Source organism: Thunnus albacares, chromosome 19 (genome assembly GCF_914725855.1).
Source record: "Thunnus albacares chromosome 19, fThuAlb1.1, whole genome shotgun sequence".
Lineage (NCBI taxonomy): Eukaryota > Metazoa > Chordata > Actinopteri > Scombriformes > Scombridae > Thunnus > Thunnus albacares.
In genome coordinates, this window is record NC_058124.1 from 18,120,679 (window position 1) to 18,145,003 (window position 24,325).

General features: G+C 40.3%; 5 protein-coding genes and 1 non-coding gene across 12 annotated transcripts in view; 2 read left to right on the plus strand and 4 right to left on the minus strand.

The window, feature by feature from the left end:
• snx27a (sorting nexin 27a) overlaps positions 1 to 1,363 on the plus strand; it is a 48,081-nt gene extending 46,718 nt beyond the window's left edge. Inside the window, exon 13 of the mRNA XM_044336713.1 lies at positions 1,315 to 1,363. Coding sequence (XP_044192648.1) covers positions 1,315 to 1,355 — 41 coding nt within the window. The 3' untranslated portion in view covers positions 1,356 to 1,363. The remainder of the gene's footprint in view (positions 1 to 1,314) is intronic.
• Positions 1,364 to 1,366: 3 nt separating this feature from the next.
• LOC122970541 (small conductance calcium-activated potassium channel protein 1-like) lies at positions 1,367 to 7,566 on the plus strand. The gene is made up of 9 exons (XM_044336710.1): positions 1,367 to 2,236; positions 2,790 to 2,885; positions 3,424 to 3,711; positions 4,398 to 4,519; positions 4,757 to 4,898; positions 5,003 to 5,113; positions 5,595 to 5,722; positions 6,819 to 6,888; positions 7,035 to 7,566. The coding sequence occupies exons 1-9, from the start codon at positions 1,367 to 1,369 to the stop codon at positions 7,269 to 7,271; spliced, it is 2,064 nt and encodes a 687-aa protein (XP_044192645.1). The 3' UTR covers positions 7,272 to 7,566.
• A 582-nt stretch (positions 7,567 to 8,148) lies between these two features.
• On the minus strand, positions 8,149 to 10,797 carry rps27.1 (ribosomal protein S27). Its single transcript, XM_044336534.1, has 4 exons — positions 10,690 to 10,797; positions 9,942 to 10,050; positions 9,696 to 9,806; positions 8,149 to 8,375 (listed from the first exon to the last, which is right to left on the minus strand). Exons 1-4 carry the CDS (start codon positions 10,693 to 10,695, stop codon positions 8,347 to 8,349), a joined length of 255 nt encoding a protein of 84 aa, XP_044192469.1. The 5' UTR covers positions 10,696 to 10,797; the 3' UTR covers positions 8,149 to 8,346.
• On the minus strand, positions 8,706 to 8,835 carry LOC122970587. The gene has a single exon (XR_006399267.1). It is a non-coding gene; the product is annotated as a small nucleolar RNA SNORA35 (small nucleolar RNA).
• Positions 10,798 to 11,477: 680 nt separating the features above from the next.
• On the minus strand, positions 11,478 to 17,666 carry lrrc71 (leucine rich repeat containing 71). 5 transcript variants are annotated; one of them, XM_044334797.1, is made up of 17 exons: positions 17,363 to 17,666; positions 15,636 to 15,671; positions 15,403 to 15,537; positions 15,027 to 15,134; positions 14,719 to 14,794; positions 14,558 to 14,632; positions 14,308 to 14,376; positions 14,043 to 14,202; positions 13,874 to 13,957; positions 13,676 to 13,750; positions 13,482 to 13,598; positions 13,314 to 13,377; positions 13,144 to 13,217; positions 12,999 to 13,025; positions 12,775 to 12,883; positions 12,152 to 12,243; positions 11,478 to 12,039 (listed from the first exon to the last, which is right to left on the minus strand). In XM_044334797.1, exons 1-17 carry the CDS (start codon positions 17,439 to 17,441, stop codon positions 11,920 to 11,922), a joined length of 1,500 nt encoding a protein of 499 aa, XP_044190732.1. In that variant the 5' UTR covers positions 17,442 to 17,666; the 3' UTR covers positions 11,478 to 11,919. The 5 variants fall into 5 exon arrangements, with proteins under 5 accessions (XP_044190732.1, XP_044190731.1, XP_044190730.1 ...); XM_044334796.1 differs by having other exon boundaries at positions 12,775 to 12,886; XM_044334795.1 differs by having other exon boundaries at positions 12,999 to 13,028; positions 17,363 to 17,665.
• Positions 17,667 to 18,470: 804 nt separating this feature from the next.
• Positions 18,471 to 24,325, minus strand: part of ash1l (ash1 (absent, small, or homeotic)-like (Drosophila)) — a 32,376-nt gene continuing 26,521 nt past the window's right edge. For 2 of the 3 annotated variants that reach the window (XM_044334919.1, XM_044334920.1), the window contains exons 23-27: positions 24,061 to 24,199; positions 23,726 to 23,898; positions 23,341 to 23,507; positions 22,364 to 22,850; positions 18,471 to 21,031 (exon numbers count right to left, since the gene is read on the minus strand). In XM_044334919.1, the coding sequence (XP_044190854.1) occupies positions 20,940 to 21,031; positions 22,364 to 22,850; positions 23,341 to 23,507; positions 23,726 to 23,898; positions 24,061 to 24,199 (1,058 nt within the window). In that variant the 3' untranslated portion in view covers positions 18,471 to 20,939. The remainder of the gene's footprint in view (positions 21,032 to 22,363; positions 22,851 to 23,340; positions 23,508 to 23,725; positions 23,899 to 24,060; positions 24,200 to 24,325) is intronic. The other variant, XM_044334921.1, reaches the window with a different exon arrangement.

The following is a 24,325-nucleotide window of genomic DNA, read 5'->3' on the forward strand; positions in this document are numbered from 1 at the left end:
AGTATCAGATCTCTGTCTCACTTGATTAATCTGCAATATTAATCTGCTGAACTGATATTGAGGACCGTTATTCTCTTTTGAAGATTAGATTTCCTTTAGTTTGTATAACCCACTTGGAATTCTCTCATGACAGTAATGACACCGATTGGTAAAATTTACACACGAAAAGTAATATAATAGTCACTCTTCAGACTATGAGAGTCAGTTCAGGCTGATTTTTGACTACAGGGCACAGACATCCCCTCACGCACATCAACACGCACACATCTGACAATCCCGGCTAGAAAAACTCTTAACAGATGACTCAGTCTTTGCCTTTGCTCCCTGCAACATCTGCAACTTAGAGTCTTTGCCGTCATTAAGCCCCACACAGCTTTAAGGAAGATGCCCTGATGGACAATCGTAAAGCAGGAAATGCGGCCAAACAAGGGAATAAATGCCCGAACATGTAATGGATATCCATGGGTATTTACCTCACATGTCGTCATATGCAGGAGAAGTTCATAACCTCTGCTTATATCTATGGGAGGAGCTCCCATTATGTTGAAGCTGCTAATGGATTGCAGGAAAGTTCTTACAGACAGATCGAGGCCGTTTGGAATATTTTGATCTGATCACACCGGAGAACAGTTTTGTGGCTCAATTCATTTTTACTGTGTTCGACCTTAATTTTTTTGGACAGTCTCTGATTGAAAGTGGTCTGCTTGAGTCTTTGGAAATTGCAACAGGATTTTATTTGGAGGATCTTTGTTGAGATTCAGGCAGATGTGACCTTCAGGGCCGTAAGAAGATTGAATACTAAAATACTTCAGGAAAGTTACCAGATAAAACAGTCGTCTACATAAGAGTTAAGGCCTTTTTTCTCCTTGTGGCAGATTTCTTGTAGACCAGGAAACCTGATTCGAAAGGTAAGAATAAAAATTATCTTTGTGGAAATACACCCACAGAGAAAAGATTTAAACATTTTTAGGTTACACTTCAGGAAAAGTGGTGACCAAATCTTACTTATTTCATATAAAAACATTTGTGATTGATAAAATTTTTGGATTTTTGTTGCTCTTTTCATTTGGAAAATTTAAAAAAAATAATTTTAAAATTGTATAATTAACTGATTAATACAAAAGAATACAATTAAGAATACTGCTATGAACCTTTTTTCATACTATGAGTATAATATAATCTTCTCTGTTGACTAAGCTACTAATAATGAGTTAAACTTCAGCTGCAGTTTTCCCTCACAAGGCTGTTCTCACTTGATTAAAATACTTCAATATCTAATATTATTTTCTCTCTCTCATTTTCTCACCGTCTCAGCTCAAACTTCTCAAAAAGATCTGGTGAATCTTCACCTATAAACTCTCTCACCATGGAGCACTCCGCCTCTATGAACTTATCAGTGGTGGATGGAGACGAGGTGGAGGACCAGCGCCCCCTCCTCCCGCTGAGGATGGTTCCTCCACCTCAGGGGTGCTCCCCGCAGTGCGGGATACACCACACGGTCCAAACAGCAGATCACACCGTGTGGCTTGACAGAACCCAGGCCATGGCCACCACACCTTTATACAACGGCCAACTTTATGTCACGCCTTCACCTCGCTCCAACAGGAAGGGAGACAAAGCCAAAGGCAAAGAGAAGAAGAGTGACAAAAGATCAGGAGGGAGTAGACAAAATCCAGGACACAAGGAGCATAATCATCAGTGCAAAGCCAAAAACACAGGATCTCACAGACTCCAGGAGAAGGTCACCTCTTTCACTGACATCCCTGTTTCTCCCTGTGGGTCACCCTTTAAGAACCCCTGCAGGCCGCACTTAGACTTCAAGGATGCAGAGAGCAGAGGGTGCCGGAAGTCAGGTAACGTTTCCTTGGAGATGCTTGACCGCCCGAGCCTCCCAGAGATCATCATCACCAGCAAAGACGACGACGACCTCCAGCCTCACGATGAGTCGTCCCAGTGCTGTCAGGACCCTGCCCTGTCTGAGGCCAGAGGCCTGCTGCCTGGAGCCGAGTGTCCCTGTCAGAGCACCGGTCCCAGTCCACAGCCCAGCCCAAAACACAAGGTGGACGCCAAGGACGACCCGTACTGGAAGACCCACAACATTGGTTGGCGGCTGGTCCGCAGGAGGGCTCTGTTTTTGAGGAGGCAGCGGTTGAACGACTGCGCTCTGGCTGTGGGGATATTCGGCGTGGTGATGATGGTGATGGAGACAGAGCTCTCCTGGAGTGTCTACAGCAAGGTCAGAGAGTCAAAGGAAAACCTATACAGGGCCTTGAAAAATCTTTTGAGAGAAGTGGAGCCAAATAAGAATTTTAAAGAAAAGAAATCACACCACACGACTGCAGTTATTATCTTGTGAAAAGAACCCATCGCTAGTTTTCTCCAAAGCCTCGACTTTTTCTTTTCACTCATTGTTCATATTGTACTGTGGTAGTTGTCCTCCGTAGATGTTTTTTTTTTTGTTGTTTTACTTCCCTTTTTTTCCACAAACACAATCATGATAGCTGGTTGATTGATCTACCACCAAATGCAGGAAAAAGCACAGTATGCCCATAAGATCATGTTCATTATATCAAGCAAATGGATTATCTAAATGTATGTAAGATTATAAGATTACATAGGATCACTGTTTCCATTTCATAGATTGAGCTTTGTAATGACAAATGACAGCCATCAGCTGACAATGATGTCGTGATGCGGTGTGTGTGTGTGTGTGTGTGTGTGCGTGTGTGTGTGTGTGTGTGTGTGTGTGTGTGTGTGCGCGTGTGTGTGTGTGTTTCTGTCACCCACAGAGCTCCATCTACTCCCTCGCTTTCAAGTCTTTCATCAGTTTGTCTACGGTCATCCTGCTTGGCCTCATCATAGCGTACCACTGCTGTGAGGTGCAGGTAACTCATCATAATAACATAATTAACATAATTTGGGTTATTTTTGTTTTGAAGTTTTCCTCCAGTGAGTCAGATTTATATACATGTGTCTGGAAAAGGTTGGGGGGTTTCTTTGCCTTTTAAAATCATTGTTTTGCATGAATGGCTTGTTTAAAATGTCCTCATATTTTGGATAGTCACTGCAAGAGGAACTGAAAATGTACTTTTCTTTTTAAAGAGCAAATTTACATTTAAACTGAGCTGAAGTTTCTATATCAGTGGTTCTCATACTTTTTGTCTTGTGGCCTTTTAAATTCCTGGTTTCATTTGAGGGATTTTTAAAGCCCTGAAAAGGTGAAAGTGTCCAGTATTTCCAAGAAAAAAGCAAAACTTGGGGGAAAGTCAGGAAAAAAAGCATGATTGGGTGAAACGGGAATATATTTTTTTCTATCTCATCCCTTTTAAATTTTGCACCACACACACACACAGAGATTTATCTCAGGCCCCAAGGTTGGGTTCTGGTTTTCATTAGAATGCATTATTCCCATCTCTCTGGTAGCTCTACGTTCATGACATCGGTGCAGAGGATTGGCGGATTGCCATGACAACTGAGCGTCTGGCTCTGATAGCACTGGAGCTGGCAGCAGTGGCCATCCATCCATACCCGGTAGGTCTGTTGGCGTACTTCCAGCAGACCATGACGCGCCCGTCGCTGTCGGAGACGGAGCTGGAGATCATCCTGGCTCTGCCCATGTTCCTGAGGCTGTACCTGCTGGGCCGGGCCATGATGCTGCACAGCCGCCTCTTCACTGACACCGCCTCCCGTAGCATCGGAGCGCTCAACAAGGTGTGAGATCACCCGCTGGCTGCCTTAAGAATCTGGCTTTGGCCTTGACTTCGGTTTCGGCCTTGGATAGTACTGTGATAAAATCATAACATTTTTAATTAGAGAGAAAATGAAAGTTTTTGAGAGGATTTTCTCTATAAACTTTTCTATGATTTTAATAACTGTGGCAGTTGGCAGCAACCTGCTTATGGGACCTGATTCATGGGATAGAAGAGTCTATTTGAGAATATGATTTGGGCTGGGCTTCTATTATGAACATTTCACACACATCTGTTTATGTCTTATGTCTAGGTGGGCCGAGAGGTCTGTAGACGTGTGACACTTGAGGTGTGACTATCACAGTTTCGCTCCCATGAATCCCAGTGGTTTCACATGCTGATTACGTCCCTCACTAGCTCTCCTTTGTTTGTCTGCTTTCTTTTCCACAGTCGATAATATCCACCCGGCTAATCCCTTCCCTTATTGATGCTATTTAAGAGTGACGAAAATGACCTTTGTCTCCCCGCTGCAATGCCAAACCCGCTATCCATGTATCAAGCCAGATTGAGAACAAGTTTTCTTATCCCTCATCTCCTCTGTATTATATAAATCATAATCTGACAGGTGCTATCCTAAATAGTCTGGCTAAGTACCGTCAAAATTATGACGTAATGAATCCTGTTTTTTTTTTTTTTTGTGATTTCCAGATACATTTTAACACCCGGTTTGTTGGGAAAACACTAATGACCACCTACCCCGGCACTGTGCTGATGATTTTCAGCGTCTCTCTGTGGATTGTGGCGGCGTGGGGTTTACATGTTTGTGAGAGGTATGCGATAAAAAGTCAGTCTACAGGTGAATCAGATTCAGCTACAACAGTCTGATGAGTTCAGTAAAGCAGCATTTAGGACCAGAAAGAGACCAAATATGAGCTAAATGAAAATATTATGATGAACCAAAATCCTCAGCAATGTCTACTGTCGTGTCAAGATATCAATATGACATCAAAGTCAAAGAGAAAATATCAGAACAGTCCTGTTTACTTTAGTTTATCTTTATCCCGCAGACACCACAACTACAGAGACCTTAGTAGCAACTATATGGAGGCCCTGTGGATGGTCTCTGTCACCTTCTTGTCCATCGGTTACGGAGACGTTGTCCCTCACACCTACTGTGGTCGGAGCATCTGCCTCCTCACTGGGATAATGGTAAGCGAGCACGCACTGCGCTGATAAGGATGAAAGTTTTCTCTGTGATGGATCGAGGAGGAATCTCAGGTAAACATCAGATTGTGAATATTAATCTCTCACAGGGAGCAGGCTGCACAGTCCTGGTGGTAGCCGTGGTCGCCAGGAAACTGGAGCTGACCAGAGCAGAGAAACATGTTCACAATTTTATGATGGACTCCCACATCTCCAAGATGGTAAAACACCCATTTCCAACTTGCTGATTAATAATTAATTAGATTCTACACAGAGTATAGCTTGTTGTCAACCAGTCTTAAAGAATCTGTAGACCAATAACAGTGATTGGATACCACATATCAACTCATTTTATTCATAAAAGTGTACATCTGTGTGTGTAAGGGCATAGAAATCTTAATCCTAACCTTTTGTAATCCTAAAATCATAAAAAGTACAAAATGCTGCCTGTGTAGTGAGTTAATTTTACTTTGTGGCAATAAAACTCGAAACAGCAACCAAGTCTTTGTTCTTTTAAGACATTGACGCTCATTTGTAGAAAATGTCAGAACTGAAAAGAACCAGGTTTGAAAGCTGAGTATAAGAAAAAAATGAATTTATGTTTGTTATTCAGCATGTGTAGTAAATAATGGTGCTTTCAGGTTATGTTCATAAACATAAAATAACTCTCCTGAGTGATTTTTCTTCGTCTTTTGTCACCAGATAAAAATTGCAGCAGCAAATGTGCTGAGAGAGACTTGGCTTATCTACAAACACACTAAGCTGTCGAGAGAGAGAGACCACACCAGAGTCCGCATGCACCAGAGGAAGCTGCTTCTCGCCATCCAACAGTAAGACACTTAACCTCATTTAAAGCTGTTTCTGCACAGTGCAAGAAGAACACGTTTTTACTTTGTGTGCTGTATGTTCATGCTGTTTAATAAAAAAATTGCTATTTTTCATTGCTCAACACCTAAGAAAGTACTTTTCTATAAAAACTATATTAATTTTACTTCTTGGGAAACATTGTGCAATACCAGTATGTGAAAATAAAAATTTAAACCAATAAAACCTTTGTCTACTTCCCCTCCTTATAGTTTCCTCCAACATTATCACCTGCCCAAATACAACAAGTAAAAGTTACATTAATTGTATGTATTTAGAAATAATGTTTAAGTAATCTGAGCAAATGACAAAATTAGGAGCATAAATTTGTCATGAGGCAATAAGCTTAGTTGAAATTTAACGATCAGCCACGTGAAAGGACCCGTTACCTGAATTACTGAAAAAACACATTAATGTATCTCTAGTGGTGCAGTTCCCAGCCATGTAGGTAGTTTTATGTCCTGAGGTGTTGAGATATAGATACCAGTGGGAGCATGTGACTGAGTACATTTACTGTGCTGAAGTACAAATTTGAGATACTTTACTTCATTGTTCCCATTTAATGCTGTTTTATACCTGGATATAACTATAAATTCAGAGGGAAATATTGTACTTTTTCCTCCACTACATTTACCTGACACTTACTGCTTACTTCTAAATACAAAACATATGATCAGCTTATAAAAGATGCATTGTTATTGACTAAACTACTCAACAGTATATAAAACAGTAAGAATAAGCTTCACCTCAACCAGCTACAACAGTGGTTGTTACAGTAATATAATATAGTAACACTCATAGAGGCTATTTTCTTGCATAATGAGTGTTTTTGGATACTATAAGTACATTTTTCTAATTATACTTCTTCTAATAATGCAGCGCTTTACTTGTAATGGAGTATTCTTATATTGCAGTATTGCTTTTTTTACTCAAGGATATGAATACTTTGGGTGAACTGACCTTTTAAATTTCTGTTCTCATCACTTTTTTTATATTTTAAAAGTAGTGATAATATTATAAAAACCTCCTGCACCACCTATAAGTACTTTATTTTGTCTCCAGGCTGCGGCGGGTGAAGATGGAGAAGAGGATACTGGCAGATCAGGCCAACACGCTTGTAGACCTCTGCAAGGTGAGAGAGGCAAGTGAACGCATCATCTCATATCCATCCTGCCAAAGTCTCAACAAAGCAGCATCTAATATTCGCTTTACACCTCTTTTCTTTCCCTCCTATTCGCGGAACCGCTCGCAACACCTCGGACGTCAACCTCGATGCAGATGCAGAGCCTGATGTACGACGTCCTGTCCGAGGTGCAGGGCTGCAGGGGGGAGCTGGACACGCACATCCACAGCCTGGAGAAGAACGTGGAGGAGTTGAGGGAGGGTTTCAGGAGCCTGATGCCGCTACTGTCCAGCACCCTGTCCACGCAGAACTCCTCCATCCGCCACCTGCTCAGGGAGAGGGAGGCGAACACAGAGACTGCTGGTGTGAGCGGAGAGGCCGGAGGCAGGTGATGGAGAAGAACCGAAAGGCTTTGTAAGATGCTCCCTGAGGAGTTATCTGCTTATTATGCAGCTAAAATTATCTTGTTGGGATGTTTTTTTTCTTAAAGAAGTGGACAAATGTGTTAATACAAAGGGCAAGGCTGTACATAAGTGTGTAGAGTTTTATTGAAAGTAGGTAGCCCCGTTTTCTGTAGCAGAAACACCATAAAACTGTAGAAATTCCTCGTGGAGATGTGAGGAGCCAGTGGCAGTGAAGGTACAACTTGCCACGAATTGAATATTCATCAATACTACTACTACAGTGAGTTAATTGATTACTTTATCAAAAGAAAAATAATCAGCAACTATTTTGATTAATACTTTATTTTACTGATGGTTTTAGGTTCTCAAATGTGAGAATTTGCTGCTTTTCTTGGTTTAATATCAGTAAATTGCATTTTGTTTTTTTCCCCACTGTTGGTCATATGAACCATCTGATGACATCACCTTGTGCTACTGGATGTCATTTTTCACTAATTTATTATGCTTTAAAGACCAATTGATCCATTAATGGAGAAAATAATTGGCAGATTAATTGATTAATAAAATCTTCTCAAGTTTCTGTCCCACTCAATAAATCAACTCAACTGAATAAACTGTTTGAGGACTCGATCACTTCCGTCAGCGAGTAGCTTCATCTGTAAAGTAAATGCTGCACTTTTTTCTGATCATGTAGTATAAAACTGGTGAAATTTGAATAAAGTTTGTAATATTAAGATGTAACTTATGACAATAACTGTTCATTTCTAATAAAGATGATAAGATGATGCTGTTGTATTAAATGTTTGATCCTAACAAACCGAAAATAATTTACTTCAAGTAGCAAAGTAACCACACAAAACATTACTTTAGCCAAAACAATATTTTATTAAAGAGAGACAGGGTTGGAGGGTGGAGTTACAGCAACAACCGATCTGCCGGCATGGACAGTCACTTCGCCGTCCAGTCCATCTTCAGGTCTCGTTTCAGATCAGACCGCTGGGTCAAAGACGCTGATATCAACCGGTCCATCCCCTCCTCTCCCCTTCAGCTCCGGGGAGAACAGCTAGTGCTGCTTCCTCCTGAATGAGCACCCTGCCGGAGGAGACAATGACAGTCAGACAAGCGCTGACAAAACAGAAGCCTTACAGTACAGAAATACTGCAGGCGGTGCACACCGCTATTGTCCTACACAGTGCTGATACAAGAGTCATCGTTTTCCCCAACATGTGACTGATGAGACCAACATCACCCACCAACAACGTGCTACACATCTATGAATACAGAGAGTTGACACTAATGCAGCACCAGGCTTCAACCTGGCAGCTCTAAAAGCAAAACTGACCAAACAATTTCATTATGGAGATTAAAAAATATACATTAACTACACCACCAGCTGTACTACACAGTAGCTATATGAAAGAGGTTTGTTCTCAGCCTTCGAAAGGGGGGGGCCAGTGGTCTAGCTCAACCCTTCTGCAAACTGAGGTCGATCTGGCACTGGAATGAGATTGGAAGACCACGATAGAGGAAGTCCAGTCACTTAGCAGTGCGGTCAAAAAATAATAAATGTTTCACATGAAGACAATTCATATAAATAATCTTTTCGGGGTTTGAAACACCAGTCAAATGCCACAAACCAGTGAAACAGTTCTGAAGAATTAATGAGTGTTGACTTTCACACTACCCAGTAAATGAGACAATATAACTTAATGAACCATCAATGTACTAAGTATTTGGTAGACTATTGTCAATCTTTGTCGAATCAATAACATGGATCTTAACAGGTTTCTGATTGGCTATCATGCAAGAAAGTGTTGCATCTGAATTAGTGTTTTTCCTCTTGTTCTTATTTTTACCAATACTACTTTATATTTAATGTAACAACAGATGTGATTAGTTTAGTTTTCACTTGGCAGCTCAATAAATGAAATAATTTCAGTCCTAAGGAGGTAAGCCCAAAATAAGCTAATCTAGGATTTAGACCCTGGACTTCATTCAGTTTACACCAATTCGCAAGAACTTGTGTTGAAAAGGGACTAAGAACAAAGTCAGGATAGCCTCAAACATCAGTCAAGTCTGGTTCAGAGAATTAGGATTGATTCGGGCAAACAATCTGTCAGTGCTGTGTTGATTTGTGGAAGCCAATTAAAGGTGATCAAAAAATGGCACTAAAGCTTCTGAAGAGCATCAACATGTTGAGTTCTGTTGCTGCTCATGAAAACAGTCTCATAACAGAAGTTTGTGTCAATAGTTGAATATTTGCACAGATCAGAGTGTGTGGAAGTTTTTCAGGTTCCTACAAGTCATTTTACATTCCAGCAACACATTCAAGGACCAGCGCAGCACACCGAGCTTCTGTGACACCAGCTGTTCAACCCATAAATATTGTTTTATACTGCAGGTGATACTGACCCTCTGTGAGACGTGCTTTGCCTCCAGTGGGCTGACACAGGACTGTTGAACAGCCCACACACAGCACGACTGTCTGAGCGTGGCTGAACACCGTCGTGATCTTGTAGCATCCTGAAAACAAAAAGACAAAAAAAAAAAAAGGGAATATTTACACCACAGCCAACTTTTCCTCTAAAAGAGCCCACAAACTTTAGCAACTGGCTGTACATTTTTGGGTTTTTTTTTTTAAGTTTTGAGGTCATGTACCTGGACATTTCACATCCATAAAGTAAGAGTTGGGACTCTGAACAAGACGCTTCTTCTTGTGCCTCCTCTTCTCCTCCTCAGGGGATGGGTGCAACAAGTCTTTTGCGAGCTGCAGAAAATAAAAACAGGGGGAATGAACAAAAGGAAACAACGTTGGTTGAGCCTCATGATGTACACGTCAACTCTGATCCCTTAAAAATACGATTACACGCACACACAAAAGGATACCCCGCTCGGTGACAGTCTTTTTAATGTATTACTTGTCTTAAAAGGACTATATTTAAACATAGATGTTGTCGTTTTGTCCTGATGAGACGCCTGTAACGTTGTAAGGCTCCTCGGATGGCCTACATTTCTTGGGTTGGGTAACGCAGGCTACGCATTTTGTTCAAACGCAGGCCGATTCTTCAAATAATTGACGATTAGCGGCAAAATAATCAAGTTTCAACCTACAAGCATTAGTTAAAAGCTACTTAGGTGTAATTTGGTGTCAACGGTCTTATCTTCCGTTGAACTGGCTCCATGTTTGCGGTGTGTGCGCGGCCATCTTGTGTCACAATGCGCTCGCAATGCGCTCAAATGTGCAGAATTATTCGTGTCAAACTGGGACCAAAACTCAACAAAAGCAACCAGAACTGGGACCAGTAGCATCGCTAGTTTCTTACGTAAACATTGAGCCGTGTGGCGGCTCTCTAAAGCTCCGTTAAATGGTAAAAATGTCATTTTGCAACGGTCCGCGGATACTCACTGGCATGTTGGCGAGGAAATAGCCGCTGCCGAAAAGGAGGCATTACCGGAAGCGAGGGGTTGATATTGGTTGTTCCTTTGAGCACGAGCCGGATGTGACGAATTTAACAAGGCGCGGCGGCCATATTGGTGAGGTCGAAACTCCACCCTGTTCAGCGTGGTTTACATATGGATGGATTAGCAAACTTTATATCAGTTTTTATTTTCCTCAAACTGTTAATAATCACCTCAAATGTACAAATACGCACCGTGGTAATTAAATGTTTAATACTTTATGAAAAAGAGGGGAAAAAACTTATAGAAAAGTCTTAAGGGAAGTGCAAAGTTACATTAAAACACTCCCTGACTTTGCCGTGACAACCCCACATCCCATTTTGTCACGAAATATTTTTAAATACTTAAATTATGACAAAAATGAACCCTGGAACCCAGGAGCCCCAGAAAGGCTCCCTGGTAAAGCACTTAAGTGTTACACAGAATAACTCTAATACACTCTGTTTACAATTGTAAATTCAGTTATATTAAACTTTACCATTATGTTCTTCAAGAGGGAATTCTACAATCTACGATTTAATTATAAATGGACCTTGAGTTGATGTTTACAATTGTCTATTTACAGAATAATGGCTACACTGTCAGGTTAACAAAACTCATTAACACCAAATAAAAAACAAACTGCATGCTCGTAATAGTTTATGCACAGTAGTTGTTAAAGTGCTGATCTTTTAAAAGGTATGGACATTTATTCCAGTACTACACATAAATGTTATTTTACTCCACATTTAATGAACTTCATCTGTAGCTTCTTTTTTTCTTGGCTAGTTTGCAGTTTGATGTACAAAACACACAAGCTCCTGACTGGTGGAGTAGTTTGACCACAAAGGACACACTGAAATTATGACTGCTTTTATGTTTGATATTTGTGCACATTTTTATTTTTTAATTTTATCTATAATTTTACTTAAGTAAAATTAGAGTGAATTATTTATTTCTTAATTGTATTTTCTGTCATGGTATTGCAAAGGAAATAAAGAATCAGAAAACTTTTCACAAACAGGTTTGTGGTGGAAAATCTCTGTTAGTAATGTCAGTTTAATTTCTTCATGTCAAGTCTCACAAAGACACAACAACTGAAGAAAGCACTTTTTTTTAAAATTATTAAATAACTGTAAAAATATAAAGTATAGTGTCAGTTAGTATACAGTCTGTAAAAGTGAATGTTCTCCCAGCACTACGCCCCCTGTCCCTCCTCTTCTCTCTGTTCAGAAGTGTTTTCGTTGAGTGGATCTCTGAGTTCCATCAGTTCATTTATCATCACATAGGACTCACACTCTGGAGGGAAGAGGTTTCTCTGAGAGAGAGAAATCAGAAATAATCATACAGAGCATCTTCATAATATACAAACTTCAATATTTTCCTCCAGTGGAAGAACTATTAAACAGTCCACTGTACACGAAACCCACCTGCAGACAGAGACGCAGCAGACCTCCACCCTCAGCCTGCATCTGCAGTGACGACAGGAACAGGGGCAGCGACTGCTCCGTTATTCTGTTTCCTACACAAATAAACACACAGCATCACTACAGATTTCCTTAAAAAAAAACTTTGGCTTTGTGAATGTCCTTAATAGGGTTCATAATTTAATTTGTGCAGAGCCCTGAAGGAGTAGCTGCTAATTAGCCATCCGCTTGCCTGGAGAAATCAAATTAACCTAATGTGACCTGTAAATCATAAACCTCTTGTGTATCTCTTCTCTGAATAATTTACAATAAAAAGGGTAAAATTATTAAATATATATAACACTTCTCTAAAAGCATATTAAAAAAAGAGCAATATAATTGAACCAAAACACAGAGATTAAAAATGAAAGATGGCATTATATGTTAAAAAAAGTAATATAAGTTCACCTAAATGCAACTCCATCTGAGGAAACCTTTGCACATTAACTCTGAAGAAACTGATGTTCACCATTAAACAGTTGAAAATATTCCTGCCATCAAACTTAACTGTGGTTGTGTTTGAAATACCTATGATGATATGAAATGTTTTGGGATTTCAGTTTTCTAAATACTCCACAGTTACTGACCCGACAGGTTGAGGGAGGTGAGCGTTGTGTTTCCAGGCAGAATGATCTGTCCGTCCCTGTGCTGCACAGACTGGTCCAGCAGGGGGTTCACTATCTCCACCGACTCTAGCTGCTGGTGGAGAAAGAGAGAGGTAAACAAGTGCATGACAGCCTGCTGTACGTTGGAATCATATTCATCATCGAAAACAACATATTGTCTTAAAAGACAATTACAAAAAACAAACCTCATTCAGGGCAGTGCTTGATGTATCCTGCTGCAAAACAAAGTATAATATAAAAAATAGTAAAAAGACTAAATTATTAAATGAAAAATACTGTGTGTGTTTATATAAATGTGGTGCACAGATTGAGAGAGCATGTTTCTGGTACCTCCTGTGTAGATATTTGTTTTTGTTTTCCCCCCGTCTTGCTACCTTTACTTTGAGGCACCTTTAGATCAGTGGCTAGAAGACATTTGATGAGACAACAAATGAAAAAGTGAAGACATCTGCTGTCACAGGATAATAGAACAAGTGTGTATCAGTAACAGGAGCAATTACATTTCTTGTTAGACTTTGGGTTCTCTTTGCTGGCGAGCGGTTTCTCGTCTTTTTTGGCTGGTTCCTGTAATTTAACAGAAACCAAGATTACTTTTTAGACTATTTATGGCACATTCATATTTTAACATTCACTTTTCCTGTCCGTTTCACTGATTTTTAGCATCTTACTCTTTTTTTGGAAGTACTTTTGTTCTCCCCTTTGCTCTGTGAAGTGCAGCTGGGCACTGAGAGGTCAGAAGGCAGTTGGTCAGCAAAAGATTGATCAGCATCAATCCCCAGAGATGACTAAAGAACAGAGTGAGAACGGTGTTTATAGCCTGGATTCATTTTCAAGTGTTAAAATTAGACATTGCCACACTTACAGACTGCATCCTCTCCAGAAGCAGCTTCCTCCTCTCCACAACTTCCTCATGAGTTAGAGCAAACTCGCCAAGTATCTGTTAATGGACACGTTGAAGGGTTGGAGGCTTATCACATTACATTACATAATTTAAAACAACTTAACCACTGATTTAGACGCATTATCCCCCAGGTTAGAGTCTTTAAATGTAAATGGATACCGCAGCCAGATGAGCAGCCCCTGAGTCTCCAATCTGATTGTTGGACAGTGAGAGAAAGAGCAACGCACGATTCAACCGCAGGCCCTGAAACACAAAACAGGAAGGAGAAAAGACATTAGCTGTCATGAAGGTAACATATAGGGGGAACATATAGTAGATTAGATTATACCTGTGCGATATGTGCAGCGCCTGCATCGCCAATACAGTTGAACGCTAGGTTGAGTGAGCAGAGGTTCTTGTTAGCAGATCTGGTTGTTGAGAGAGCGGACCCGATCAGATGTGCGCCCTCATCTCCTATCCGGTTATTTCGCAGGGACAAGTGAGTGAGGCTTGACCAAAGAAACACCCAAAATGAATCTGGCATGTTTGTGCATCTATATGTATGTGTGTGTGTGTGTGTCGGAGTATTGTGCTTTATTTGAGATGTGACTCACACGCTTTCTTCAGACAAGAGAAGGTGGTAGCTCTGCTCTGGAAGAGGGTTCCCCTCTAATGTCACAACCCTGCCACAAACACAGAAGAGTGGATGCATCAGTGACCCCGCAGTGACATGCTGTGGTATACCTCTCTCTGCAACTTTATGACATTTTTAGACTCAAATTTAGCTTCCCATCCTTTTGCTCAGATTCATTTACTGCGAATCCGAGTGGATTTGCAGCGTGACTGACGGGAGGATCCGCTCACCTCAGGTTGGAGCACAACGATATCGTGTTCATGAGGGAGATTAACATTCGATCCGTCAGTCCGGCCTGCCAAAACCTGCGACGCAAACAAACAAAACAGTGACAGATGCACCCTGCACTCTGTAACAAGAGGACACCTCTCTCCAGCAGCTCATTACTTACTGAAGGCTCTGCAGTTTGCTCAAGGAAGGAAGCATCTTGTTCAGCACACGAGTAATCTGCTCCTCTACTTTCCATCCTGTGTATTGATGACAAATTACCAAAACATACAAAGATACTGTTAAGTTCCAACGACAATACGTGTCACTTAATCCCTGACATGATACACAGCATGACATTTATATCATTTCAGCACAGAAATCCTGAATGACATGATTACTGATGCAGAATGCTCGGAAAGCCAAATGAGAAAGTAAACAGTGAGAACTTTAAATTTGTGTTGTGTTGTCTGTGTTGTGTTTTGTTCTCACCAGAAACCTTCATGCTCGTGGTGTTGAAGGGGTCTTCATTCTCCAGCTCCACCTGGAGGCATGGCTTAGGCCAAGAAAGTGCTGCTTTTATCTGGGACTGGCTGTCCTCTGAAAGTACAATGAGATGATAAAACTGACAATTAGTGTGCATTCAGATTTCTTATACAGCAAAAATACCAGCATTAATTTAAATCCACGTATGTCAGTTTTGGACTTATCAGCTCTACTGGTGAACAAACTCTCCAGTTAACAGCCAGTAGTGTCCAATTAACTGTCACTGAAAAACCAAAGGTGAAAAATATGCAACAAGCATTCAATGATCTGTCTGTCTGTGTCTCTTTCAATGCTGTTGAGATGATGAGGAGCTCTTGTTTACCTGTGTTCTCTCCTTCAGCTTCGGCATTGGAGGAGTCTGGTTGCTTGGTGCTGACAGCTGGGATGTCCTTCATATCCAGAAGAGCACAAAGCCCAGGAAAGTCAATCTCCACATTGCCTGAGCACTGATATTCATCTGTAGGATATTGGGTTTATATAATAGCTTTTACCACACAAACATCGACTGTCACAGAAGACCAAATAGAGAACAACAGCCTTGATAATGTTTCTTACCAAAGGTTTGAGCAGGCATTTCATTTGGAGTCGGTCCTGTAGAACAACAGAGAGGCCAGATATTTAGTACCCAACTACTTAAGCAGTTTGGCTGAAGCTAAAAAAGTTACCAAATCACAGTTGTGACGAAATAGCCAGTGATTGAGCATCGTTCTTTGATGTCTACTAACATTTTTAAAATGCTAAAATCAAGAATTTCCATATTTCCCAAGTGGATATAATGTGGGTAAAGCTAAAGAGTAAATGCGTCATTAAAATGGACTCCTAAGTAGAGCTGGGCAATATATCAATATTATATCAATATCATGATATGAGACTAGATATCGTCTTAGATTTTGGATATTGTAATACGGTGATATAGCAGTTAAGTGTTGTCTTTTCCTGGTTTCAGTAAAGTGATGTAATTTTCTGAACTTCCCAGACTGTTCTAGCTGCTCTATTATTTGCCTTTACACAATTAGTCATTATATTCACATTACTGATGATTATTTATCATAAATCTCATTGCGTAAATATTTTATGAAAGCACCCTACAATATTGTCCCTAGATAGCAAAATTACTGTGGCCCAGATCCGGTTCACACCCGACATTTTCAGCACTTTCATCTGGCCTACATACCGTGTGGTTTCCCAGATCTGGGCCACAAGCAAACCATAGCAATGCTGTATGTCAACCAAGAACGAACCAGATAAACCAGAACTGGCCCACACCCAAAATACATATACCTGGGAGCACTGCATCTTTACCAAAAAAGACCCACATTTGATTTGGGATATTTGGGCCATATTTGCTGTTTTACATGTGGGCCATTTAAGGCTCACATCTATTTTGTCCGGGCCAGAAGAAGGCCAGCAGTGCTGCATTATTGCCTGAAGTGGCCCACTTCCGTATGCTATCTGGCTCGCAATATTGATATTGAGGTATTTGGTTAAAAATATTGTGATATTTGATTTTGTCCTTATCGCCCAGCCCTACTCCTAAGTTGTTATCCTGCAGACAGACATCTAAATAAAATGTACACAATTTGAACTCATGACATCCCACGATGAAGAAAGAGACATGCAATAGTGTTATGAACCTGACTTTGTTTTGATAATGGAAAAAACTATGACAAATTTCAAAAGCTGCACATTCAAACCTATTAAAATGGAATCACATTACTTGGATTTTAGTGGTAGAAAGTAATTATGTACATTTACTGTAGCTTAAGTAAAATCGTATTTAAATATATATTTTAAGGTAATTGTACTTTACTTGAGTATTTCCATTGCATGCTATTTTATATTTCTACACTAGCATTAATACATTTCAAGGTGAAACATCGTTTTTTTTTTAATCCACTGTTTTTAATTGACAGACATTGTTTGTAGTTACTTTGCAGATTCATATTGTACATGCTATAGCCTACATATGAGCTTAGGCTATAAAATATGATGCAGAATAAACTGCTCGGTGTGCATTGAGTAATTGACGTTAAAGCATTAAAATACTTTGTACGTTACTATTTTGTAATAAGGCATATTTTTTTTAACACTGTATGGGTTGTTAAGGCTTTATATATTAAATCGTCTATTAAGGCTTTATACTTACATACGTTTACTTTATACTCACCATACTGTAGCTCTACTTTATTTACAGATTATGTTAAACACTTGACTCCTCAGTGTCAGCTAACAGTGAACCGCTAGTTTCTGACATGATGATGGTCAATAACTGGTCTTCCAACCTGCATTTTTCGAGGCTCCTTCCTCGACCCCAGCACTCGTCTTCTCTGTCTTGTCCTTTGCGTGTTTCTTTCTGGACATTGTTGTGTCTTAAAGGTAAATATAACCCATCAGAAGTCAGGTAACGCCGCTGCGTTGCTGTAGCTATAGCCAAAATGAAGTACTGGTTGTCACTGGCGTTGCTATGGAAACCCTGAGTCCAACCAACGCGAGACTTGCAAATTCTTCATAACTTGTCTTGTTTAGGGTTTAAGATAAGCATTAGTAAATATTTGTCGACAAAAATGTGAGTAGTTAGTGCGATGGTAGAAGTGCTGAGACTGAAACTCCTCACATAATTAAATAAATAAACTCCTAAATATAACAGTTCTGTGATATCGCGAGACTTGTCATTTGACCGTTAGTTGCCATAAATTGCTCCGTTCAGTCTGAGGATGTTGCGGCTCACTTGAAGCAAGAACTTACATTTATATTAATTTTTGACTCTGGTGTGAAAATCCATTCTTATATTATATATTGTCTGTACCACCTGTAAAATAAAGCACATTTTTATTTTACAGGCTTCCATTTCTACACTACAGCACTGCAGTTTTAGTAAATATAGCAGCAATTACCAGACTGCAATATAAAAAATGAAGGAATTTAACTTCTAACTTTAAACTCTCCTTTCAAGCTCTATCAGCTGAACCATTGCACATTATAAAATAAACCTACGATGTTTTTAAAGCTATTTATTTACAGTATCTCTGATTCAAAATGTGCTAGAAGTGAAAACAGTAGTAATTTAGTCTGATTGTCTGGTTATTTCTGAGAAACTCTAGTGCTGAAACAAATTAACCCAATCCACAGAAAGTTATTTTCTATATTTCAAAAAGATCAATTATTTGTTTGAGTAAGTTATCAAGCAAACAATGGCAAATATCCTCTATAATCCACCCTCTTAATGTGTGGATTTTACGCTTGCTTTTATTTTATATCACTATAGATATCTTAAACATTTCATAGATCATAGTTTTAGGATTTGAATAAAATCAGAGCTGGACATGTTGCTACAGTGTTTTGTATTTGTGTGAACTATCTAAAGAGTATTCAAAGCATAACGACATGAAGTGTATTCACAATAATGTAGTGCTTTTTATTAAAAAAACAAACAAACAAAAAAACAAATATAAAACAAAAAAGTAAAAACCAACAGCATTTTTTTCCATGACTTAAGAATCATAATTACAAACTTTTAACGAGTGGAAGAAGTTTTTTTGACAAACTGTACACATCACAAAATGTCCGCCAGTCTGCCATTTACAATGCTTGCATCTTATTTTGTGATTGTCTAAAAATAACTAAACGAATCACACAAAACACACAAATACAAGTACAAGCATCATACAATGACCGCTATCACAAAACGGAACCATTTCCTATTTTAAAAGAAAAAAAAAATAATAATAATAATAACATGATACTGGGCTGACAGCTTTACTTTTGTTTCTGTCACCATTTTAAAAATATCATAACATTTTTATGTTGGTTTGTTTTTTTAGTGTTCAACACTTTGCAGCAAAAAACAAGGAGTACGTTTCTCCTTAAAAGTAATATTATTAACAATATTCAGTGACAAAGGTGTTGTTGCTGAGTCACCGTCATGTCCCAATGCCTTCTGTGTCCGTTTGACATTCTTCTCGCTCATGCAGTACATAGATGAATTTCATTTATAGGCAACAAAACTCAACAAGTTATCATGTCTTCAGGACAGTTATGGTGGGATTTTCTGGACATTTAAAAAAATCATTTTCCTCCGAGCTTAAGTGTCTTCATTATAGTAATACAAACAGAAGAAATTATAATATTATTATTATTATAATAATCATAATACATTTAGGGCTGAGTCCTGTACAGTACAATAATAAACAAAATCCATTTTCGATATTGCTTTTGGAGACACTCCTCAATGTAAAGTGTGTATATATACATAACTTGGCACTGTACAGCTTTCCCGTTCCCTCACTCTCCCTCTATCAGTGTCTCATTCTCGTCACTTCTCTGTCAGTTTTTACCGCATTGGGACATTGCAGGCTGTCCCTTTTTAGCAGAGGCATTTGGGGGGGAAAAAAAAAAAAAAAGAAGAAGAAGAAGAAATCTCATCAAATATCACAATTTCTTTTAAAACATTCTCCATGGCAACCAGGAACATAGTCGAAAGACAAAAAGAAAAAATCTTAAGTCCCTTCCCCTCCCAATATACAGTATACACCGCCCCACCCGTCTCACAGAATATAAGAAAATATGACCATCACGATACATTTCATGTTAAGTATTGTTTTCCATAGTTTCTTAAAACTGTTAATTGCCATCGAGCCCTTAATTTTTTTTTTCCGTTTTTTTTTTAAAAAGGTATATCTTCAAGAAATCTGGTACAGACACACACGGTAAGTGTGTACGCACGCACACACTCACGCAAGGCAGTCGGAGAGCACGGCTGTGTAAGGCGTTACAGTTAAAGCCGGTGTCCCCCCGCCCGCCTGATTTAGTTAAGCTGGTGAATCATGTTACTTCAAAAAAGAGGGGCGAAGCTGACTGCCTCACGAAAAAAAAAAAAAAAAATTAAAAATTAAAACCTCAACAAGACACTTTGACTGACAAAAAAGCGCACACTCAATCTTCCCTCCCCTCCCTTTCCTCTAAAAACAAACACACCCCTGGCCTCTTCTCTTCCTAAATGAGTTACTACAGTATAACAGGAAAAAGATAATAGACTTTTTAACTCGCTTTTTTTTTTTTTTTTTTTTCAGACTGCATCATCCAATACTGTGAGAGTGTTAGTGTGTTTTTCATTATAGATACATTACACAGAGCTTCACAATATCCATGGTACCAAAAGTGCAGTTCACCACCCTTTCTTTCTCATGAGCAGCATCTGAGCACACACACTGCTCAACTTACATTTCTCCTATATCATCTGATCATCCCCCCCCCTCCCCATCGGTCCCGGCGCAGATCTTGTCTTTATTTGTTACATCTTGTCATTGCAGCTAGGTCCCACTAGGGGGAACAATTCTCCAGCAATCTCATCCCCCCCCCCCACTGACTGAAACTGACTAGCCATCCCTCTCTCAATCTGTCCCTATTCAGTACCACTTGTTTCTGATGCTTGCTAGTGGAATTCATCTACCCATGTCTGTAATGTTCAATGCATTTAAGTGCATGGGTTATTTCTCCTATGTTCATTTTTCCAAAAAAACAAACAAAAAAAAAACAAACAAAAAAAAAAAAAAAGGTTTTGCATCACACTACTTAAATAAGCAAGAAGTCTGGGGTCGGCACCCGCTTCGTGCTCCTTGAGAACTCTTAAAAAGCTGAAATTGCCATGAAGTCAGCGCTTCCGAACCCCCTCCATCCTCTCAGAGTTGAGATGACAGTCTTGGAAGAGGTAAGCTGGAAGAGGCCCCCAGGGATGCATTGTGGTCCTTAATGGTTGGATAGCCAACAATGCTCATTTTCCCTTTCTTGCTGTCTCTTCATTTTCTGCCCGCTTGCTCACAAAAGTTAAAGGCGGTGTGCTTGCCAGGCACGTAGCAAGGTTTATTTCCTGCCAACAAAATCACCGAATCCGAGCGTCCGTCGCCGTAGCCTCCGCCCAGCGCCCTCCTCCAGGAGATAAGTGACATCTATGGCTGTTGGAAGAACACAGAAAGAGGGGGAGCGCTTAGGAGCTTAGACAGAAATAGCTGACAGGTGAGGTCTCATATCAAAGAAGCAGCAAAGGTAAAGGTAGGCAAAGGTGTTTCTTCTGCTACTGATGCTTTAATCTTCAAAGTGCTCAAAAAAAAAAAAAAAAAAAAGTCTGATAGAGTTGGCAAACTTCTTTCGAACTGTAAGCCTGGGGAGCTGCGTCCAAAAACGTCTTGTGACTTTTTGAAAGCGCCTATCAGACTTTTGACAGGCGTGCTCAGGTGTTCAGATGTCATTTTGGCCGGGGCGGTCTAGAGTCCTTGTCATTCCAAGTTTTGTTACACTCCTTTTCTTCCTGTTCCTAATAATCATCTACAAATAAAAGCCTATTGTTTCTTAATCTGTTCCACTGCAATGCTTTAACTCTTCCTCCGTGCTTCCTGCAGCTGCTTCACGCTTGACAACAAGGCATGATGGTGCCTTTGGATGGCTTTTACTGTGAAGCAGCTGCAGAAGGAGTTTAAGACCAACAATGCTTTTAGTCTTTATATACTCTGACCATTTGTTGCTCTTAAACATGTAAATCTTTAAAAACAGCTACCGCATCTACAGTTTCATTTTTAAAAAAGGCTCAGTAATTTCCTAGAACAACTGGACACTGTAGTGCCTTTGTTTGGGGACTATTTTCAGCAGCGGATTAATACACATTTGGTTCTCAAGTGAGTTATTCTGACAGAAGGATGGAGTATGTGGGGTTGATTCAAATTTAACTATCATGATGATGAAGGAACATGAGGTGTTTTTAATCATTTTTATGGCACAGAGAAATAAGCTATATCAAGCTTTGGATACCCAGACGGTGCGTGATGGTAGAATCAATTAATTGTTGTTGTTTTTTTTTCATGGAATTTGTTGACAATAAGAAAAATACAGAATATCACCAGAGCCACGGAGAGTTATTGTTAAAAGTTGATTCTAGATTTGCCAGCAGATTGAAGCAATGAAACAACAGACTGAAACACTGCATGGGAGGAAGGGACTTCATTGCAGTTTGGACAAAGTATGGAAAAACAGCGGATGAAAAAAAAAAAAAAAAAAACGAGGTTCCCATCTGTTAAGAAAATTGCTTAAAAAAAAAAAAAACAGTATGACAAAAATATGAATAATAGCAAAATCTGAAGTGCAGATAGTGCTTCCTCTTCATCCCCAACTCCGTCTAATGGACAGTTTCTTGCCATTCAGAAAAGGTACAAAAAAATGTTATCCAATATGTTTAAATGATGCGTCACAGCAAGCGATCTGAAGCTTTAACCCTTATTCATCTGTTGACCTACCCCCCTGCTTCGTGCTTGGTCCCTCACCATTCTTGTTGGGTGTTCTGTGCAGCAGATCCAACAGAATCTTGTTGAGCCGTTCCCTCTGGGCCTCCCTCCTGCCCAGCACCGGTGGGTGTAGCGGCGAGGAGGCCGAGGAGGACGGGAGTTCAAGCATCTCTCCTATCCTCTCTGCGGAACTCTCCTCCAGCTCCTTGCGCTCCTCAACCTCCTGTCCGTCCTCTTCCTCCTCCTCTTCGTCTTCGTCCTTGTCTCCCTCCCCTTCCCGTTCCTCTTGTCGGGGCTTGCCTGATAGGAGTTCGGGATCCTCCGGAGCCATGTCCATCTCGTCCTCCACTCCTCTCCTGTCTTCGGCCTCCGGCGGGAAGTCGTCGCCCCGGTCGCAGGAAGAGCCGTCGTCCTCGCAGCCTTCAGCTCCTTTGGGTCGTTCGCTCTTCCAGGCCGAGCGGCCGCCGTTCCTCTTGTAGTTGTCGGGAACGTAGTGAGGCTGCAAAAATGTCATCATCAGAATTGTGTCAAAGAGCATTTAGAAAAAACTTAGCATGCTTTGATGTATTCAAGTTAGGCTTCAGATGGTTAGGGTTTGCAAATGGACAATCAGTGACCTGCTCCTCCTCCTCAAGTCTGTGAGCGTTACAATTTATATTGTGCTTAAGTATCCAAACCAAATATAAAGCTGTTAACGTGCTAACACGAGCGACCAAATTACAAAACAGGTATTTTGATGGTTTACTGCAAGTTCTAACTATGTGGTTTGCATCAGAAACAACAAGCAGGTGTGGTTTTGTCTCATTTGTTTCTGGTTAGCTTGGTGCTGGAAGAAGCCTAAACACTGAGAGCCAAGATGTCGAAGCAAAATGTGCCCTGTGCTGTAATATTACATCCACTCTTAAAATATCTTTAAGTGTTTATAAATCAGTAGGTAGTGGTAGATCCTGGCGCTGCAGCCCCACCCTGTCAGGACATCCATCACTCACCGAGAAGTCTCTCTTGGGTGCCAGCCGCTTGGGGAAGTGGTTGAAGGCATATGGCTTGGTGCAGACTGGGTAGCGGTTACGATGGATCTTGTAGAACAGGTGAGCCGACTTGTCCAAGCGGTAATCGCAGATGTACACATCCTGCTCTTTCACACCTTTAGGCCGTCCTGTAGGAGGACATTTACTTTGTATTAGTCAAGAAATGCCATAATTTGTCTTCAGAAAATGTTCAAGTTGTAAATGCATATATACATTTGTATATAAACACATCTGGATTTTCTACAGTTAGCCGGTGAGCCTCAGCAGTCGTTTTTGAGAGGATTCACTAACTGATTCAAACCGTCATCCTCTAATCACACATCCACATCAGCATGTGTCCCCTCACCCTTGCAGTAAGTGTAGAGATCGAGGACACAGCAGGTTCCCACCACTGCCTCCAGGGGGATGATCTCGTAGAGCGGCATGCGGAATAACTCGTTCTGGTAGAACCGCCGTGATGGAGAATGGTGCGTCTCATGAGGACGGAAGTAGTGGTGGCCAAAGGCAAACCGCTCACCCCTTCAGAGTTTGAATAGATACACAGAAAAGGCCAGAATATAACACAATGTGACACAAACTTATGAGCACATCAATAATCACAAGTTTTATTACACATTATATGCATATTATTTATATGTAAATCATGCTAGTTGTTCACAAAGCTGCAACCGATTGACTTACTTTTCATTCTTCCAGAGTTTTTCAATTCGGAAGATGTCCAGTTTGTCTCGGTTGATGTGAGACAAGAGACGGTAAGACTGTCTGACAGGCTGGCCCTCGGGTGTGCGTCTGCTGTCTCTCATCAGATACACACAGTCACCTGCACACAGACTGACAGGTTACTTGTCTACAATGGTACAATTTTACGAGAAATTGACCGCGTCATATATAACTCATTTGACAGGCTGTAACAGTTCTTTGTCTGAATCTTTACAGAGAGTCATGA

Coding starts and splice junctions, on each gene's coding strand:
- LOC122970541 (XM_044336710.1), top strand. CDS start 1,367: ATGGAGCACTCCGCCTCTATGAACTTATCAGTGGTGGATGGAGACGAG. Junction 2,237..2,789: donor CCTGGAGTGTCTACAGCAAG/GTCAGAGAGTCA, acceptor TGTCACCCACAG/AGCTCCATCTACTCCCTCGC. Junction 6,889..7,034: donor CGCTTGTAGACCTCTGCAAG/GTGAGAGAGGCA, acceptor ACCTCGATGCAG/ATGCAGAGCCTGATGTACGA.
- rps27.1 (XM_044336534.1), bottom strand. Junction 9,807..9,941: donor TATGGATGTGAAATGTCCAG/GTACATGACCTC, acceptor TTTTGTTTTCAG/GATGCTACAAGATCACGACG. Junction 8,376..9,695: donor CAAAGCACGTCTCACAGAGG/GTCAGTATCACC, acceptor CTCCTCCGGCAG/GGTGCTCATTCAGGAGGAAG.
- lrrc71 (XM_044334794.1), bottom strand. CDS start 17,441: ATGTCCAGAAAGAAACACGCAAAGGACAAGACAGAGAAGACGAGTGCT. Junction 12,887..12,998: donor CAAGCACTGCCCTGAATGAG/GTTTGTTTTTTG, acceptor TTTCTCCACCAG/CAGCTAGAGTCGGTGGAGAT. Junction 12,244..12,774: donor CACCTCCCTCAACCTGTCGG/GTCAGTAACTGT, acceptor TTATTTGTGTAG/GAAACAGAATAACGGAGCAG.